Source organism: Pygocentrus nattereri, chromosome 9, assembly GCF_015220715.1.
Source record: "Pygocentrus nattereri isolate fPygNat1 chromosome 9, fPygNat1.pri, whole genome shotgun sequence".
Lineage (NCBI taxonomy): Eukaryota > Metazoa > Chordata > Actinopteri > Characiformes > Serrasalmidae > Pygocentrus > Pygocentrus nattereri.
In genome coordinates this window covers 15,542,066-15,562,846 of record NC_051219.1, presented here as the reverse complement: position 1 = coordinate 15,562,846, position 20,781 = coordinate 15,542,066, and the positions used below count along the sequence as shown (strand labels likewise).

Sequence of the window (20,781 nt, the reverse complement as noted above, 5' to 3'; positions counted from 1 at the left end):
TTTCCGATCTGTTCCACCATGCTAATCACTGGAATTCTTGGTGGGAGTAATCCTGTCCTATTTACGGCCGTCTTTTCTTATGGGGAATCACTGAAATCAAATCAGTTCTTATGTTTTGTTCCTCACTGATTTGCTGTTGTACGTGTTTTCTTTTCTAGTGGAAAACCAGGACAGCTAGTTTTGACAGTCAGGGGTCTTGCCCCTCCCCTAAAGCCCCCGCCAGCCCTTGAGCAGAACCACATGTTCACCAGGAGGCCCCCCTTTCCCCGACTGTCTGTGTGCTCAAGGAAAAGAAAAAAAAAGAACAAAAAAAAAAACAGAAAACAACAGCCATCTCCAAGTTTACCTTGACAGTGGCTCCCAAGCGCTGATCCATGATCAGTTTCCTGCAGTGTTTGTCTAACGTCTCTGGAGTCCGACTCTTTCAAAAGCTGATTTTCCCATCAGTTCTTGGGGGCCTTGCGCACCCGGACTTATTACACCTCTTGTGCTCTGAAGAGGCCAGGCCTTGTGGAACAGCATGGTATTGTTAGCAGAAGGATTTTCCCTTTTTCCACATTTTGAAGAGCATCTCCAGAAGCGAGGTGAATGAAATCTGACCGCGGTGTTCTCAGAGGAGCTGCGCGCGCAGATGGGAGCAGCTCTTTGATGATCGCTTCACTCGGAGCTAGCTGTTTGAAAGGAGGAACAGCTTATCGCATAGAGCTGAGGGTCTGGCTGGTGTAGGGAAGAATGGGCACAGCTAAAGCTCAGCTGATTAAAGAAAAAGGACTCAAGCAAAGCTTCATATCACTGAGGGCTGATGGCAGAGGAAGAGATGGGACCACCAGTTGTTATGTCATGAATGAACCACTTCCTCTCCTGATTCGTCTGAGAAAAGCGAACCTTGAATGAGTACACATAGTAGAGACTTTTACTTTTAAAACTTACCTGTCTCGAGTTTGTTGATGTCGTTGTAAGAAATGGTGTATATCGTAAAAAAGTGGCGTTTGCCAATTTCAGCACAGCACAATGCTCTGAAGTGCTTTCCTTACCCTTAAAGGACCTGTCCAAGCAAGACTTGTAGGCCTGAAGTCTTTGGTGGATATATTTGTACATGAATGGAATACTGTACATTTAACTGTATCATTTTAATTTACCTAGTTATATCTTGGGCATTCGAGGTTCAAAGTGATTAGATGTAACATCTTTTTATGTTAGCATTGATCTTTCTTTAACTAACACTTTTATTTTAAATGAATGTGCTACTGAACAGGTTTTACTCACTTTTCGTCTGCTGTTATCAGATTCTGGACTTCATCGTGTTGCTAAAGTTGTAGCTGGAAAGCTGTCAAAGGTTGTTGCGTCTTTTACTGTCACTTATTCTGCTGTCCACCTCAACTGTACTGTAACATGCCACTGTCATCAGTTAGTTAGCTGAAACTGTAAGAGCACAAAATGAATTGCTGTTGTACAGTGGGAAAAATGTGGGATTTAAAACATACACAAGAAACGTATCAAAAAAGTATTCCGTCTCCAACATTTCGTAGCACCAAACTACTGTTAAGGATGAATTGAAACACTTAAACAATGAGTTACCTGCATTAACTCATCCCCTGTAACATACTGTACATCATCGCTGCCGGAACAAAACCTTTTATCTCCATTGTTGTCGTTTTTCATTTTTTGACATTATTCGAAATTTCGATATATTTTTTACATTCTATGAACATTACATGATGAGTGAACTGACAGAAATTGCTCAAAAGCTACTTTGAATAAAATCTCTTTACATTAACTTACATTGAAAAGTGAGAATGTTTTTGTTTTCTCCAGTAAAGTTGCTATTTTGGTTTTGTTCCTACAGCGACAACATATATGAGCACACTAGAGGGATATTAAAGCATTATAAGACTTTGTAAAAGTAGACTGAGACAGAAAACACTATGCAGTCTGCCAGGAACATAGTAAACATGCACTATGGATAATGAGGGATTTGTTGTTGCTGTAACAACAGCATGGCTGCCGCCCACTAAGCTAAGCATAGTATTTCTGTTTTGGACACTAAACAAGAAACAGTAATATAATTCTCATTTAAAGGCTAATTCATTTTTTCAATTTTTTTTCAAATTTCTGCATAATTAGACTATAAAGATGTAAACAAAGTCAGTGATGTGAGGTGAAGTGCCCTGTTCTAGATAAATGCTCATGACAGTTCTCTTAGAAAACAGAAGTGCTAAATGTCTCTAAAAGCTACATGACAGGAAATTACTACTTGAAAAGATCACAAATACGTTGCCTGAGGTCTGACACATTGTTTTCTGATAGTTTTGAGATAAGCGTTTGGCTTAAAATATATTTAATCCTTAGCAACAACATACGTGCAGGGCATTTAAAAACTCAGGACGTATGGGTTCATTTTGGATAGTAAAGAAAAGTACTATATTTGTATTATGGCCTTATTAGACATTGGGACAACCCCTGGTTCCCATCAACACCACTGTAAAATTTTAAATTAGAGCTGGTCAGTTTCACATCATACCACTCTGAATAACCTTATGTACATCTCCAAAATTGAGCTACACAGAGAATGTTTTAAAAATTGGAAGAAGTTTAAAAACAGATTGTTTTACATTTTCTGCAGAAGTAAATCAGTGGGATTAAAGAGTGAAAAAGCCATCCAGAGCAGTTTCATGTGAAATGCTTCATTGGAGAGAAACCTCACAGTGATGGTGATAGGAACCAGGCCTCTGAAGAGTTTAATGCTTCTGAAGGTTATCACATGAAATGATAATGAACACACTGCCTGATGCCTGAGACACTGTTTTACAATAATTTTGAAATAAACCTTTGGCTTAAAACCTTTTTCCCAATACGTTCAAGCTGGAGAGAAACGTGCAGGGTGTTGTAAGGTAAAATAGTCCCCCAAGAAAACATATTTTTCAGATTTACCATATTTATCCATCATCAACATTACATATAAACACTCAGAAGACACATGCAGGCTCACTGCTCTTCTATATATGTTAAATAACATGACTATATTTGCATTGTAGATATGGCAACCCCTGGTTCCTATCACCACAAATGTGGAGAAATCTTAATTGGTAAGGTTCTCTTCATCATCTGCATCATCTCACACCAAACCCCTCTGAATGACTTTTTACAACTCACTGATTTAATTATGCAGAAATGTTTGAAAATTGTTGGAATCCCTCTTTAAGATTTAAGTAGTTTAATCTGTTCATAGTGTGCTTAATGAATGTGTAATGAGGGCATTATCACCCAAAACAGTTAAACATTGAGAAATGTTATAACACCCAGCGGTAAAGGATAACAATTGTAGCTACATGCAATACAGAGTAATCTAAAGCAAAAAAAGGTCTAAGGATTTTATTTAATAATAGCAGTCACGTCTGGCAAATGTATTTTGTCCATGTGTTAACTGGCTTTTGAGATGGTTGGTGTCATAAGTGTATTGAGGCAGTGCTCCAAACTGAATCTGTTCTTCAGAATATGTAAAGCTATGGTCTTTTTTTTAACTTAAAGGGGAAAAAAGCAATTAGAAATTGCCATTGTACTGGTCTTTGTGATTTAAAGTTGACCTTTTCCATGAAAATAGCTGATCTTTTCCCTTTGTTTCCATGTTATTCATAAATAATCCAATACTGTAAGATGCTATTTTTTTTTATATTTTTTTTTTCACCATAGTGTGGTATCTATGGGTGTGAGAAGAGTTACTCCAGACATTCTTACATGCTTAAAAAGCCACTTACTGGCAGAGAACCTGGAGTGGAGTGGAGAATGCGTGGGAACTGCATTAGTTCCTCCTGAGTCTCAGTCATCCTGGTACTGCCCTGTGAGTTTTAAATCAAAGAGGAACATCGGGGAGCACACTGGACTCCGATGAACTTAACATCTGCCGAAGACCTATGAGACATCAATCCTGATGGACTTACCTGAGGCCGCAGAGCTTGTCGTCCAACATGGTCTCAGATGCTTCTGCCCAAATATGGTGGATAGTGCTCCAGGGTCTAGAATATTCCCTGAAGTCAACAAGTTCCAGATGCTACAGTCTGGAAATAAATACAACACTTGGGCTCCACGTTAGAACTTGTCCTCCATTACATTACATTACAGTTGTTGAGGTTTACGAATTTCTATGTGATTAAATTAATTGAATATTTTGGCAGACTCATGAATAACTCCAGGTAACTTGATGACTTGACTTGATGTACCGTTCTTTTTGGTTCCTACCTGTTCCAACAATGTTTATGATGTCCTCAGGCTCAGACAATATAGACACAATGTGTTCCTGTTGTACAGTGGAATCTGTGAAATGGGTACAAATTACTTCATGGTCTGTGTGGTTTCTCAGCCTCTTTCTCCTGTGAATTTAACAACTTTCCAATTTTATATTGAAGATTTGTACTTGTAATACAACTGTTGAACAACTGTTCTTGTATTTCAAACATGAGAAAATAAAGCTGTCGGTTCAGTCGTTTCATTTCTTGCACTCCAGTTGCCCGTAATACACTCATTTGAGAAATTAGACTCAGTCAAAAGAAAAGGAGTGAAGTGAGGAAAGCTTTAAGATTTCAATTTTCCCAGAAGATAAAGGGTTGCAACTTGAATGTGGAGAGCAGAATTCAGACTGGTATAACAAAATAGTTAATGCTGTGAAAAGTTGAGCTTAAACTTGCATAAGCAAAAGTTTCTCATAACTCTCAATGTACATGGAGCGGTACAGGCAAAAAGGTTGGATTTTGGTTGTCTGGAGAAGAAGATATTATCCAATGGAAAGAATTTCAGACACAGAATTAAAAAAGACAGTTCATTTCTGTAGATACTGTTTTGATACGGTGAAATCTGTAAAATGGGTGCTTCATGTGGTTTCTCGGTCTCTTTCTGCTGTGAATTCAACTACTTTCCAATTTTATGCAAATGATGTGTTTAATTTATTTGATTTAAATACATACTTTCCTCATGAGTGAGTAAAATTCATTAATACGTCTCATCTTAATCCGTTTCATATTATTTGCGCTTCAGTTCACCCTCATGCAATTATTTGAGAAATGAGAGTCACTCAAAAGACAATTGAGGTGTAAAACATTTAGGTTAAACTTGCACGCACGGATGATTGTTGACATTCGCAATGTATGTAAATCAGCGTTTAAAACACAACAGCATCCAAAACACAACTGTGCTGTGCTGGTTTTTTTAGCAGAGATAACAAAAATCTACAAAAATGGACAAAAGTATGGACAAAATTCGAGATTCTAGGTGACTGCCACTACTCATTTTAGTATTGTCCATTTTCCATTACATTTCTGGCTCTCATTATTTATTAGCCTAATTAGAATTGTAGGTCCAGTGCAAAACTAAAGCCGCAAACCTCTGGCACCAAATAGATCTTGACTGAATGACTACAATGGAATAGAGGGGAAGATGAGTATTTAAGATTTCTTGCTAATCAAAACCTTAGACTTTAATGTTCTGAGGTGAAATACTTACTAATGCATTACCCAGACAACCATAATGAAATGTTAATGTACTTTACTGCATTTTACATATTTTGTTTTATAAAATGTGAGAAAATCAATAACTACATGTATGACGATGATTTCGTACAGTACAATCGTTTTGGTCAGGCATTGTTTTCAGTCTAAATAAGTGCTCTTTGCAATAGCAGTCACTCCTCTGGTGGGGGCGCTATCGCCCACAGCTTCTTCTTCAGGGCCAGCCTGTAAAGGATCTGGTAACCATCATCCCATGCGTAAACCTGCCTCTCCACAGGGTTGTACTTGAGGCTGGAGTGAGCACCGAAGCGCCTGGGGAAGTACAGCAGTGGGGCTTCTCCACCAGTTATCATGTCATTCACATCAAATACGCACTGTACCCTAGAACGACTGGGGGGCCTGGTGTTGTAGACCACGTACACCGTGCCACACACAATGAAGGCAGCTTCAGCACCATTCCTAGGGCACGATGTGTCCCACATCTGCTCAATGTCCAAAGTGTCAGAGTCCATCTTGGCCAGGTTGATGGTGTCGCCTGCAGGGTACAGAGCCCATAGACCATCCTCATCCACTATCAGGTCCACCAGGGTCTCGGGGTTGAGGCTGTAGACTGGGGTTTGGGCCTCCACTGGAAGAACAGCGCTGTCTGCCATTGAACCATTCTTCAGGTCAAACTTGACCACCTGCAACTCTGATCTCTCGCTTATGTAATACAGGAAGCTATCATAGACAGCATGTCCAGTTCCATTCCAGGCAGAAGGGAGGGTAATCTGCTTGCCCTTGGACACACCTGGTGACGCCGAAAGTTCCTTCACTGAGTTGAACTCATATACTGTATCCTCTGAAGTTCCATTGAAGACGTAGACCTTGGCAGTCCTGGAATCTTTGGTCCAGACACCTTTGGTGCTACCCACCCTTTTCAGGATCTTCATGGCTCGGATGTTTGACACAATGTCAAGGCAAACTGTGAAGAAATAAATCAATCATCAAGGTTCAGGAGCAAACCCAAGATACCAACTTGTTAACCTTTAGACTCAGAAAAAAATACGAAACTGTCATTGGGGCAGTACCCCTCTTGTCACTGGGGTGGAACCCTCAAGGGTACATCTCAGGGCCTTTAGTCAGAGAACATAATTTTACCATAATACATTGAAATTTAAGTTCTAAGTTGTATTAGTACCCCGTCTCGTTTTTTGGCTTTTCATTTTATTGGTCTGTTTTACATAAAATATTGGTCTGTACAAATACAAACCTTTACCTGGGAAAAACTTACTTAAGGTACATAATTGGACCTTAAACCACTGTTGTCCCTTTGAGGGGATAATTACATTGCTTGTACCTTGATTATTGAAAAATGTACCTGCAAAAAAACCTTAATTTCTAACAGTGTAGATGTTATCACCAGCAATAATAAATAAAAAAAACTTTCAATGAGTGACAAGCAGAGAAACTGTGTTGAAAGTGTGAATTCTAAACTATCAACTGCTACCACGTTTGGTTTTTAATTATGTTCTACCTTGAGAAAAAAGAGCTCACCAATATTTAATCATTCAGGTCACTGCATACCTGGAAGAAATCTTTGGACATTTGACAATTGTTCTTCTTAGTGTTCGTAAGTTGCCTGAGGCATTGAATCTTTCAGTTGAAAGCAACAAAATAAACCTCCCTTCCTGAAGCTTTTCACCCAGAATTTTGACAGGAGAAAAACTATTAAAATAAAGGGGATGAGGCCAACATGAAAGTAGCATTGAGGCAGCCCAGAAATCACTGTTAGGACATTAAAACAGCAAGACATCTCTGCTTCAGTGGCTTCAGTGCTATGTTTGCATGTTAAAAGCTGTGCTCTATCAATAAAACCTGAGGCCATATTTTTCCAAGTTGGGACTGAGCGCATTTGACACTTCCGCAAGGTGTACAGCTTTGCCAAAGGCAGCTGTTGTAAAGGTGTGACATTTCAAGTGATTTATGACAGTTAAGGGGCAAAAGTGAGTCTACTTCTTGAGGGAATGGTCTGACTCACTGCAGCCACTGCTCTTTGTTTTGTCTTCTAATCAATAGGATATTGTAGCCTGGAGGCACACAGCATCTGCTTCCTACAAGAGGGATCCAACAAATGATGGAGGACATTTTTAATGCTAGGTGAGCTTGAACAGAACCTCAACTGACCTCTGCAGTCAAGAGAGCAGTGCTCCAAGCAACACAACAGAACAGTCTCTTGGCGCAGCAAGCTATAATTGGGCTTGTTCCTCAAAAAACACAAACAAGCTGTAACAAAGCACATGGCCTGGAATAAGGGTGGGTGATATGACAATGAGAAATATAACATCACAATAACTCAAGACATTTGCTGTGACCAAAATGGATCCCTACTCCCTCATTAGTGCTGTGCAACATAGGGGTGAACTACACCTCCACAAAAATGGTATTAACTATTTTTCACAGTAGCCATAAAATGCAATTTCTGGCTGTTGTGAAGATCCCACAGAAAACGTATGCAAAATTTATTTTTCAAATTGTTAATATATTTTGATGGAAACTGGGTTTTCTTCTTCAGACATGATCAAACAAGTCAACAATAATAAAAAAAATTTTATTGTCGGTATATCCTGTTTTTATTGAGACAGTTGTACAGCATTGATTAATACGAGGCTGTCCTTTATATTTTGGCACAAGCCATCTTTGTGGAGAGGTGTGATATGCTTTCACAGCAAGAGGCTCTTACCCCTCCTGTTTCACCTCTCATTGCTCACTAGCAGCTCAACAAAGAGTTACGATAGTGTCCTAGTTCATCTGATAAGAGAGTTACAGGGGATAATGTTTTATTTGACTGAATTAAAAAATCAGAGTTCACCAAAAAATTTATCTTGGCAAGCGGAAGGATTTTAAATCTCAATGATATGTCTAATATTTTACATGTTGTGATTTCTCGACATCACATACTTATTTTTACTTATTTATACTCTACTTATTTTTTTACTTTATATTTATTTTTCCATTTTCCAGATTATTCCAGTATGTTAACAATATGGTTTCAAGTATATTTCTTACAAGAAGCCAATTCATCTGCCAATGTTTGACTAAAATTACTTAAAACAAGTAAAATGTCTAGTGAAATAAGTGAAATGTTCATGTAAAAATGAGAAATATTATATTTATTAGATTTTAGCTTACATTAAGTTTACATTTTTTGCAGTGTTGATTTCAATTTGATTCCATTAGAAAATCAAGACGTGATATGACGAGGGACGCCCAGAGTTTAGCATACCACTGTAGCATGGATGCCCATAACTGAGTTGTTTGGGTTGCTGCCCAACATGCTATGGGCTGGGACACAGCTGATCCATCCTCTTGGTTATCTCATGCCATTGCCAGACAACAGTGACCTTGTTTCTATAAATGTTTGTGAAAACAAATTTGGTATACATAATATCATTAGTTACACACGTATTCAAATTATTTAACTTATGTTTAAACAAATCACACATATCATACCACCCTCCCCTAGTCTGGAATCTTATAAAGATTTTCCCCTGCCTTTTTATTAATATAGCCAGTAAATACAGCTAAGAATCAACCCAGTGTTTGTTCTCCTTTTCCAATGTAGTCATTTTCCAGAGAAGATGTTGCCAACACTAGTGTAGAACTTAATGAGTAGTTAAATATAGCCTAAGGTTCATGCGCCAAGAACCTGTCAGGGCTGAAATCAAAGGTACATGATCAAAAGCAAACGGCCAACTGTTTGAGCCGGGCCATGACTACTCCCGCCCCATTCAGTGTTTGCCCCTAAACCACCCCAAGCCCCCTGTGGCTCACCAGAGAGCTCAAAGAATTCCTCTTTCTTCTTCTCTGTGACCACTGCTTCCTGCTCCACCATTTTATCTGCTGCTCTAACGCATGGTTTGGGTGGGTTCTTGGTCTCAATGTAGTCCATCTCTCGCTCCACACGGTCCACCCGCACTCCTGCCCCCTCCAGGTCAAGCCGCAGTTTGCCGTGTTCCTTGCCTATTTTCTCCAGCAGCTCTGATGCCTGCTGCTTGAATTTCTTCAAGTCCGAGTTGTATCGATCATTCTGCTCGTGCCATAGGGCGATACGTTCCTGGAAAGGAACAAAGTAGATGATGAGTTGCCATGAAAATAATTGTTGTATCATCACTGTGAGGTGGTGTCCCTATGGGTTCAATCCTCAGGGGTCCAGAATTATTACTGCTGTTAAATTCAATCTTCAATTTTTGTTACATAATTAGGTAATCACATAATTATTTACACTCTGACTTTTTAGAGACACTGGCCTTTTGTAGTGATGCAACACAATTTTGCACATTTCTTAAACAGCAATATCTCATTACAGAAATAACACAAATAAGTGTACTTCAGACTGCTGAACAACTCAACTGTGGTTTAAGGCAACTGTATGATGATTTAGGCTTACAGTTATAAGTCAGGTATAAACTTCTATTACTTGTTTGCTATATTAGACACAAACAATACTGTGAAAAAGACAGAAAAAGTTGTGTTTCATTTATTATACAAGGTATTCATCCACTTGCAGAATGAAGGCAAAAGTCAATGGAAGTTTCCAAAAAAAAAAAAGACGTAGAGTAAAATATGTAGAGAAAATGGGACTACTAACAACCGTGCAAGACCTGGTAGACCACCAAAACCATCCCCATCAGATAAACAGTACTTAAAACCTTTAGCATTGACAGATGGAGAACAAAATCAGGCTCCACTCTTAGTTGAGATCTGAAAAATCCACAGGTGTTTCTGTCCATTCTTCCACTGTGACAGCTCAGCGCTATGAGTCTGAAAGGATGTGAAGCTGTCAAGAAGTCCTTATGGATAAAAGGACATAAACAAAAAAGAAGAAATTCTGAAAATTAAACAAAGAAGTTGCTGGTGATCGCAACAACAGACTGACCACCCCAAAGTCCAGATCTCAACATGAATATGTTTGAGATTATGTGGATCATGAGATGCAGAAAATGTAACCAATTTCTAAGACTGAATTTAGAGGTGTGGAGAACTATCCCTGCAGGTTTCTTCAAAAGACTGAAAGCAAGCTCCTTGAAAAGATCAGAAGCTGTAATAAAGAGTGGAGATTCTTTTTTGTGACACTGAAAAATGAATAACTTGTAATGGATAACTGTTTTGACTGGAAATTGAATAAAGGAAAGGGTGTAAATCCAGTGCAAAACCAAAAAAACTAACGCCAGGCATGCCTTGGCTGATCAATGTGATTCCAACTATAATCCAATAGAAGCTATGAACCACAGACCAATCATAATGTTCCAAAAACTGTTTATAGAGGTCTTCCTAAATACCACATAGTGTTTAGAGTGACAGAGGTGGAGTCTAAAAGCCTATGTATCCGTATGATGTGCGTGAAATTAACAGTACTTTTTAAAGGTCATTCCTCTAGTTTTATTCTACTGCTTAGAGGTCAGCTGAAATAACTTCTTGGAGACAGAGAGTAGGCATTAAGTCCGTGGGCAGTACAGTTCAGAATCTGCTTCCAACACATGTTTTGAAAATCATTCTTAGTTGAATTGGGCTAGGTGCCCCATTAGGGAGAGGCTAGAGAGAATCCATGGATGCAAACATAGAGGTAGGCTTGTGGTATAGTAGTGTTTGATGATGGTGGATTTGAAGTGCACTATTTGCCATGCAGTATGGAAAACATCATTGTGAAGAAAGCCAGTATCATTAGCTCAACGGCTACTTAAGCCATGGTTCTAATATAATTATCACGTAATGAAATATCTTTTAATGCAGAACGGAGAGATTATATAATCTTGGCAGGCCAAATACCACAGAGGGCCCACTTAATCTGTTAACTATCGTCATGTTTGAAGACGAATCCTTAGATTAAGGTTCCTGCAATTTCTTGGTGGTGTAGATGTATAGCAGTGGTTGAATTACAGCAGCCTGAATAAGAAGCACATATTGTGCATAATTGAATTTCCCTCTTTTTTCTTTCCTTCTAGCTTTATATCCATCTATTCAACCTACAGCAGTGTAGCCCTGCCCATTCACTTATTAGAAGTTATAAGCAGCGTTTCAACCCAGACTGCTAATACAGGGCAGCCTGTTTTGTCAATTGGCCACATGGGGGCACCCTCCTTTGCAGAGCCACTACTTGGAAAACATTCGCAGCTCTCTCCCCTCTTAGGTCACCTGGAAGTATTTTTTTTTTATGACATTTTGGCTGACGCTCTTATCTAGAGCGACTTACAATTTGATCATTTTACACAAGTAGGCGAAGGTAGTGTTAGGAGTCTTGCCCAAGGACTCTTATTGGTATAGAGTAGGGTTCTTACCCAGGTGGGGGATTGAACTCTAGTCTACAGCGTAGAAGGCAGAGGTGTTAACCACTACAAGTACACCTGTCTGGACCAGCCTGGCATTCTTTGTGCTTTGTAAGATACATTAAATCTTTGTCAGGCTTTGCTAACTAATAAAAAATATGGGGCGAGCCCCATTTAAATAGGATGGGCTAGCTTTTTGGATTTTTGTTTCTGCTATTATGTTAGTTAGTTTTCCATCTTTAGTTGTTTTGTTTTTTTGCTGAATGTTTGTCCCACAAGCTATTATTTACTACAGTTTGAGAAACACCTTATCATTGAGACCTTTTAAGAAAATGTAAATAGGCGTTGGTTGGTTTCTTGGTTAACCCATTAAAAGGCCAGGGACGTCAATGGGCCCAAAGTTTGTAGTTACTGAATAATAATCCTTAGTATGTAATAAGCCTGGGATTTTAATGGGGTTTAAAATTATGTCTAGTGTTTGGTCTGGCATTAACTGCCATATAAATGATGACCATATAAATAATATAAATAATTTCATTGTCTTTTTTAATAGTCTTATGCAAATATTAAAGTACAAACCTGAAGTGGCCAAATTGGCTGATTAGTAATCATGTTTACTAGCTGTTGATACTTGTTTGCTCCCAACTGGCAACAAAAATGCCACAAGCCTCTGTAGAAAATGCGCTCAATTTACTTTCTGTTTGTTATGATGCAACGTAAGAGAAACAGTCATATGTAAGTTTGAACACCCCTGGTCAAGTGATGTCTTGTTGATTTTCTAAGTGAAATTAAGTTACACATCCTCTACAGTGAACACACTTCTGCACATTTTAATGCACAATTGCTGTCGTTTAGCTGAATTGAACATATTGGGGAAAAAAATCAAATGTGGCCTGTGCAAAAGTTTTGCCACATTTATATTTTATTTTATTTTTTGTTAAACTTAGTGAATAAATAGAAGTTGTGCACTAAAATTTGTAGAAAAATATCATATATTTCAGCATGTTCTCTGTAAAGGATGTGTTATTTTCACTTAGAACACAAAACATCATTTGATCAAAGGTGTTCAAACGTTTGCACATGAATAAACAATTACGGGCAGCCTAAATAATTGCATGGTTAGTCATCAAACTGTGCTGGAATCTGGCCCTCTGGCCCACATCTCTGGTATATAGTCCACTGAGTCCACTGAGATAAGAAAATTTGTAATATGCCAACTTGGGGAAGTTTCTGCAGCAAGCAGATCCTTTAAATACAAATACATAAGACATTCCCCTGGCATTTCACCTCCCTGTAACAGAAACATTGACTCTGCGTATTCCATTTCACTGATAACAAATGTGGAGAGCTAGCCCACTACTGTGGCCCAAGGCAGCAGCTCTCCACAACAAATAGGATTATACTGAAGGCGATATGCAAACTCAAACGGTGTGGAATGAAGTCTTCAGAGGAGATATAGCACTGCACAGCGCACTCCCAGTCTTTGATGCATTGTGGACTTGCAGTTCTTTTAAAGTAGCCTATGATTTAGTTTCCTGGACAGTTATTAAGTCTATTTTTAAGAATGGTGCAGATTTAAAAATGTGAATCTCCACCTGTGAGTGTCTCCAAGGCTGTGTTCAAAACAGCATCCCAAAAAACAGTGTTTAACAGAACTGAACTGGGGGTGGGCAATATGTTAATTATATAATATCATGACTGCTGGGATAGGCTCCAGCACCCCAAGCGACCCAGACGGAGAAGTGGCTTAGAAAATGGATGGATTGATGGATGGATGGATGGATGGATGGATGGATGGATGGATGGATGGATGGATGGATGGATGGATGGATGATACTTCAAGATATTTTCTTGATATGCAATATGCATTGTGCTTTTGAATTTTTCGTAAAAAATCTACTTTTTTTAGCACTTTTCAACACTTTGTTGTAGGTTCAATTAGTCATAAAGACGCACTGAAATATTGACCACCAAAAACATTTTTGACCAAAATTAAAAGATTATTTTGTCCCTAAGAGAATCTTTCACAGAAAATGACAGGCCTTGAACAAAGTGTCATGATGTAAAACATTACAAATCATTTGAATGCTAATGAAAATTTTTCTTTCCCCTCTTCCTCTCCGGTTCAGCACAGACACGTTGAAACAGTTTAAAACATGGAAATGTTGGCCATGTGGAACTTTTCTACAAGGGACATTAGACAAGTGACTCATAATCTATGTTAATGCCAAATATCAGGAGGGGGTACAACACCAGACACCTTCTCCGCTACAGGTCTGATACCATGACTTTCGGCAGAACACAGCAAAAACAACAGAAGCAGGAAGTCCCTGCTAGCATAGCAATGCCATCTGTAACCACCTCTCCACAGCCAGAGCCAAACGCACTGAATACATTATTCCCATCCTCCTTCAGCTTCACTGGTTACCAATATCCTCCTGTTTCAAATATGAACTTCTCCTTCTGACCTTCAAAGCTCTTCATGGTCTCGCCCCTATATACCTTAGTGAACTCCTTCATCTGTACTGCCCCTCTCACTCCCTCAAATCTCCTGGCACTGGACTTCTTGCTGCCCATGCAGAAGTCTCTCGATAGTGGACGGAAGGTCTTTCAGTGCTGCTGCTCCCAAAATTTAGAAGCCTCTTCCTCGATCTCTGTGTGATTGCGCTACGCTCTCTTCTTTTAAAGTTTGAATTAAAACCTTCCTCTTCACTGCTCACTACTCTTTTTCTTCAAAGTCTTAGTTATTTTGTCCCCCTTTCCCTATTTGTAAGGCGTCCTCGAGGAACTAGATTAAAGTCAGAGTGCAAGAGACATTTAAAGCTTTCAACTTACTTGGACTCTAGACTAAAATCAGTTTGTTCTGAGTGACCTTGTACCTTAATCATATTTATTTTAGTAAAATAAATGATGGAGCATTCCATTTTGTCACTAACAAAACAATCATAATACTACGGAACGTTTACCGAATGTTTTAATGGTAAATATTTTGCTAATTTTGAGCAGAACTCAAACACATTGCCAGTACATGACTAGGAAACAGATTTGAAATTTGTTACAACACAAAAAAAGTTTACAGTTAATGTTACACACTGATTTTAAGATTTTGGGACACATTTCCTTCAAAACAATGGGATCTAACTCAGTATGTGATAAGAGACAGGGATGCAGTCTCACTGCCTACTCTAAAACACAGGGGTGGGGCTAAAATAAGGCTCCACCCACAATCTAAAGTTACCTAGTACCCCACCTAGTAGCTCTTGAATAAGAACCAATACCTCCCATCAAACAAGACTTAAAAAGCGCCGGCTTTATACCAAACTAATGATCTTAGAACAGGTGTAACCATTTAGATGGAGGGCTGAGAATCATGTGATCCCCCTGTGGATTCTGGGGAATGGAGTCTCTAGAGACCTCTGAGCCTGAGGGATGTGTGACACTTTTAAGCACCTTGAGTTGTTTTCTTGTCTGAAAAGTGCATGAAAATAATAATAATAATAATAATAATAATAATAATAATAATAACAATAATGACAGTTAATTGAAAATGTTCGTATTATTATTTAATTGAAAGAAAAATCTTTGAAAAAAAAAACAAATGCAGAGTAAAAAATATAAATTCAAAGTTTTTTTTTCCACGTTATTTAAACCCTTCAGTCTTAACTAAGTCACTGTTGAGCCTGACGCCACATGCTAATCAAAGCAGGAGGAATGGAAATGAAGCACTGAGCTCCAATTTAATTATTCCGTACTTATAAGGTGCAGTTAGGGTGATGAGTCTGGGAGAAATCGCAATAATTGGAGTGCTTTGGTCTGAACATGCGGAACTGGAGTGATTGGGTTCTGAAGAACAACGAAGGCACAAGTTTATAACAAATCTCATTTTAACCAACTCAGGCATAAACTACATTTTAAGCTTTTGAGTGCACTCGACCGACTGTGACGATTCTCTTAATGCCCTGCTTATTTTTCTGGATGATTTGTTTTAGAAATGTTCCTTAGCAACTCTCCTCAAGACACATCCAAGTGGCTGTACATGGAGCACTTGAATCTACAGCTGTGAGGACTGTCACTTTTAATTTTATACTTAGTAAATTACTGATTATTTTGTGATTTATTCATCAGAGCTTGTTCGTGTACAAACAAATAGTATAATACAGTGTTTTATATTAAAATGTAATATTTTCAAGGTCATACAGTAAACACAGACTTGTATAACAAAGCATGTATAGCATTTTAATGTTCACTGGAAAACAATAAACTAGGAAAACTTTAAAAAGACTTTTGTAAGTTATTTAAAACCACTTTGGCAAAAACTGTAAATGGGTGTGTCCATCAGGCTCTGGCTTTTACTGCAAAGCTGTGGGACAGCTTAAAACATGCTTTACCATCATGCACACTGACAACTAATCATTGCAGATTTAGTAAGAATCGTGATGACTCTAATAGCTGCTTCTCTCGCATCTGGGAAAGTGAACATGGCAGAAAATTGGCATCACTGCACAGAGCAGATGGGAAAAGTTATATCAGGCATTTGGGACAATGCTTGTTGAGTGAGATGTCCTGAATTGCTCTTACCTCCATGGCAAGCATCCGGCTTTCCAGGTAGTTCATCAGGCTCTGGTAGTGGTACTGGGCTTCTGAGAGTTGGCCTAGAATGCAGAGAAAGAGGGAGAAGAGGAAGTCTGCTTTCATGGTGGCTTCAGATAAGGAACGCTTCTGGAACTCAGCAAAACGGTCTGAAAAGTCCTAGGATGCTGAGAGCTTTCTTGTGCAGCTCCAGCTGCTGCAGGGCTTAAACCCTCCTCTGTGCCTCTGTGTGTGTGAGAAGGAGAACAGAAGAGAGGAAGTGGCCGAGAACTGGGACCACGTCTTGGGTTTCGAGTTCGCTGGCTCTCTCTCTTGGCTGGAATGTTTTTATAAATACTGAAGGAGGAGCCATGAGCTACGGCCTCTCAGTGGCCTCTGTAGTGAAGCTGTGCTGCATGTATTGAGAAGCTCAGCACAGTAAACCGGGTTTAAATGTGTGTACAAGTTCAAGAGTTTTAGACTAATTATTCTATCACTCAGACCTTTTAACTTGATGCCGTTTTATTTTCATACTTTTGACTTTTGAACCATAGGCTTCACAGTTAATGTGGAGAACTGTTGCACAATGTATCAAAGGTTCTGTGCTTTTTTAATACTCTACACAATTCTGGCGCTTTCAATATTTTCAGCATACGGCTGCTTGATATGGACATGAAATGTGATGATAAAGCTGCGGATGTCACAGTAAGTGATAAACTCCACTCTTAAAATGGTTCTCCAAGGGTTCTTTATTAAAAGAATGGTTCTAAATAGAACCATGAAGAGTCAAAGAACCCTTTGTATGATTAAAGGGTTATTTGCCTTGCAAAAGGGTTCTTCAGATTGTTGGGGAGTGTGTTGTAGATGGTTCTATATAAAACATTTTGGAAAGGGTTCTCTATAGCACCAAAAAGGCTTGTCTATTGTCAGGATGTCAAGCTCGTTACAACAAGAGAACCCTGTATTTAACAATTGGCTGATTGGTTAGAATTACTGCTACTGAGTGCTGACCTGTCCGCATTACTGCTACTGAGTGCCCACCTGTTGGCATTACTGCTACTGAGTGCCCACCTGTTGGCATTACTGCTACTGAGTGCCCACCTGTTGGCATTACTGCTACTGAGTGCTGACCTGTTGGCATTATTGCTACTGAGTGTTGACCTGTTGGCATTACTGCTACTGAGTGCTGATTGGTTAGCATTACTGCTACTGAATGCTGATTAGTTAGAATTATTGCTACTGAGTGCTGATTGGTTAGCATTACTGCTGCTGAGCACTGACCTGTTGGCATTACTGTTACTGCGTGCTGATTAGTTATCATTACAGCTACTGAGCGCTGATTGATTTGTATTACTGCTACTGATTGCTGATTGGTTAGCATTACTGCTACTGAGTGCAGCCCTGTTGGCATTACTGCTAATGAGTGCTGACCTGTTGGCATTACTGCTAATGAGTGCTGACCTGTCGGCATTACTGCTACTGAGTGCTGACCTGTCGGCATTACTACTACTGAGTGCTGATTAGTTAGCATTACTGCTACTGAGTGCTGACCTTTTGGCAATACTGCTACTGAGTGCTGATTAGTTAGCATTACTGCTACTGAGTGCTGACCTTTTGGCATGACTGCTACTGAGTGCTGATTAGTTAGCATTACTGCTACTGAGTGCTGACCTGTTAGCATTACTGCTACTGAGTGCTGATTAGTTTGCATTACTGCTACTGAGTGCTGACCTGTTAGCATTACTGCTACTGAGTGCTGATTAGTTTGCATTACTGCTACTGAGTGCTGATTAGTTAGCATTACTGCTACTGAGTGCTGACCTTTTGGCATTACTGCTACTGAGTGCTGATTAGTTTGTATTACTGCTACTGAGTGCTGATTAGTTAGCATTACTGCTACTGAGTGCTGACCTTTTGGCATTACTGCTACTGAGTGCTGATTAGTTTGCATTACTGCTACTGAGTGCTGACCTTTTGGCATTACTGCTACTGAGTGCTGATTGGTTAGCATTACTGCTACTGAGTGCTGACCTGTTAGCATTACTGCTACTGAGTGCTGACCTGTTAGCATTACTGCTACTGAGTGCTCACCTGTTGGAATTACTGCTACTGAGTGCTGATTGATTAGCAAGTTCCTCTTATCATCAGAAGGGGGTTTTCTTAGTCTTTAAACTAGAAGTTCTCACTCTACAGACTGCAAACATGTTTACAACAGATGGTAAATGATTTCATTTAGGCTGGAATGCCCCTAATATGTCTATTATATCCATCCATCCATCCATCCATTTTCTAAGCCGCTTCTCCGTCAGGGTCGCGGGTGTCTATTATATAAATCCTTAATATATCTAAAACATAGAGGTGAATTTAAGGAATTTAAGGAATATAACCCATTTTGTAATTGTGCTAAACATTGTGTGATGAATATTCTATGTTGCGCCTTCTTGTCTCGCTCTTAGCTTCCCTTTAGAATATCCTAAATGAGTTCACATTTAGAGGGTTTACTTACCAATTTGACTGATTTAACACGGGGCTTTACACTGACGAAAAACAGGTTGGAGATGTTAAGCTGAAAATAGTGTCAAGATGAAAACGTTTTGCCACAGCATCATTTTGGTATAAAGCATTGTGACTTGCTATCGGAACCAGCCTCACATTTCTGGTATCATGAAAACATTCAACGCAACCAAGAAAACCCTTAGATTTACATGCACAAGACTCTCAGTTATTTGGACTTGAATAATGCATAATAAATCAAGCAGCAGTCCTAAAGGTGTCATTTTCTGTAATATGCTCCTCATTGTTTCTTATCTTCTTTAACCATAAGTAAGTCTTGCTGTAATTAATGCAGGGTAATTTATCCCAAAGCGACTACAGCTCATATTTTCAATTAACCAACTGTGACAGCAGCACAGCAGAGACATGCCGCCCACATTAAATCTGCTTTATTAAAGAGCATATTGGCTGTTCCCAAGCTCTAAATGTAATGTAACTGGCCAAAACTCATCGCTCATGACGTCAACAGTTTGTTCATTCAATGAACTGTAATGAACAGTCTGTTTAGGACTAAAAAGCGACGTCTTTGTCTTTGAAAGGACAGGGATTACCCATCTAACCTTAAATCATTAATAGTACATGTTTTCTTATGTGCAGAATAGACAGCATAAATAGTTCAAATTTATCTATTCTTACTGTTAATAAACTACTTTTATAAGTAACGTAAAAAATGTGTTTGAGCATTATATGTTCAAAGCAAAAATCAGGGATCTGCATACATCATAAAGGCTATAGACAGATCTCTCTGCTGACTCAGGCGAGTCTGACAAGTCTGGGTTTGGCAAATGGTGAACCTTACCTGACTGACTGCAGTGTGCCAACTGTACAGTTTGGTAGAGGAGGGATAATGCTATGGGGTTGTTGTTCAGGGGTTGGCCTAGACCCCTTAGTTCCAATGAAAGGAAATCTTAATGCTTCAGCAGACCAAGGCATTTTGGACATTTGTATGCTTCCAACTTTGTGAGAACAGTTTGTGGAAGACGTTTTTCTGTTTCAGCATGACTGTGTGCCAGAGCACAAAGCAAGGTCCGTAAAGGCATGGTTAGGTGAGTTTGGTGTTGAAGAACTTGACTGGCCTGCACAGAGTCCTGACCTCAATGCCATCGAACAACATTGGGCTGAACTAGAATGGAGATTGTGAGCCAGACCTTCTCGTCCAACATCACCATCTGACCTCACACATGCTCTTCTAGACGAATGGGCAGAAATTTCCAGAGACGCTCTCCAAAATTTTGTGGAAAGCTTCCCAGAAGAGTGGAAGCTGTTATAACTGCAAAGTACTCCATATTAATGCCAATGGATTTAGAATGGGATGTCATTAAAGCTCCTGTAGATGTAACATGTAGGTGTCCCAATTTTGTCCACATAGTGTAGATAGATAGATAGATAGATAGATAGATAGATAGATAAATAGATAGATAGATAGATAGATAGATAGATAGATAGATAGATAGATAGATAGATAGATAGATAGATAGACAGACATTCACTACTAATAATCATGTTGTGCACGGAGGAGCATAAACATGTGTTTCGAATTACTATAATGTTATTCCACACAGACGCTTTTAATCTGTTTGCTTTGAACAGATGGCTGTTATTTCAATGCACATCAACACCAATTATTTATTTTATTTTGCATTATTAAATTCCGATTTGCCATGTGTGCGTGAGAGTCACAACTGGTCAGGATGATTGTGAGTTTCTATCAGAAGGAATGAATTTAAAATGATTATGCTCAAATCTGAAAACAAATCTGAAACAAATTAACATTTTACTATTTGTAATTTTGCTTTTTATTTATTTTTTTTATTGTGCTGTTCTAAATGAAGTCTGTATGGAAGAGTGGGGTGATT

The 20,781-nt window shown here is 39.0% G+C and overlaps 2 protein-coding genes across 2 annotated transcripts in view; one reads left to right on the top strand and one right to left on the bottom strand.

The window, feature by feature from the left end:
- The window catches only part of syt6a (synaptotagmin VIa), a 108,732-nt gene extending 104,246 nt beyond the window's left edge, over positions 1 to 4,486 (top strand). The window contains exon 8 of the mRNA XM_017707984.2: positions 159 to 4,486. Within this exon, the coding sequence (XP_017563473.1) occupies positions 159 to 230 (72 nt within the window). The 3' untranslated portion in view covers positions 231 to 4,486. The remainder of the gene's footprint in view (positions 1 to 158) is intronic.
- A 1,032-nt stretch (positions 4,487 to 5,518) lies between these two features.
- olfml3a (olfactomedin-like 3a) lies at positions 5,519 to 16,687 on the bottom strand. Its single transcript, XM_017707873.2, has 3 exons — positions 16,382 to 16,687; positions 9,312 to 9,594; positions 5,519 to 6,462 (listed from the first exon to the last, which is right to left on the bottom strand). Exons 1-3 carry the CDS (start codon positions 16,496 to 16,498, stop codon positions 5,672 to 5,674), a joined length of 1,191 nt encoding a protein of 396 aa, XP_017563362.1. The 5' UTR covers positions 16,499 to 16,687; the 3' UTR covers positions 5,519 to 5,671.
- Between the last annotated feature and the right edge of the window lie 4,094 nt (positions 16,688 to 20,781).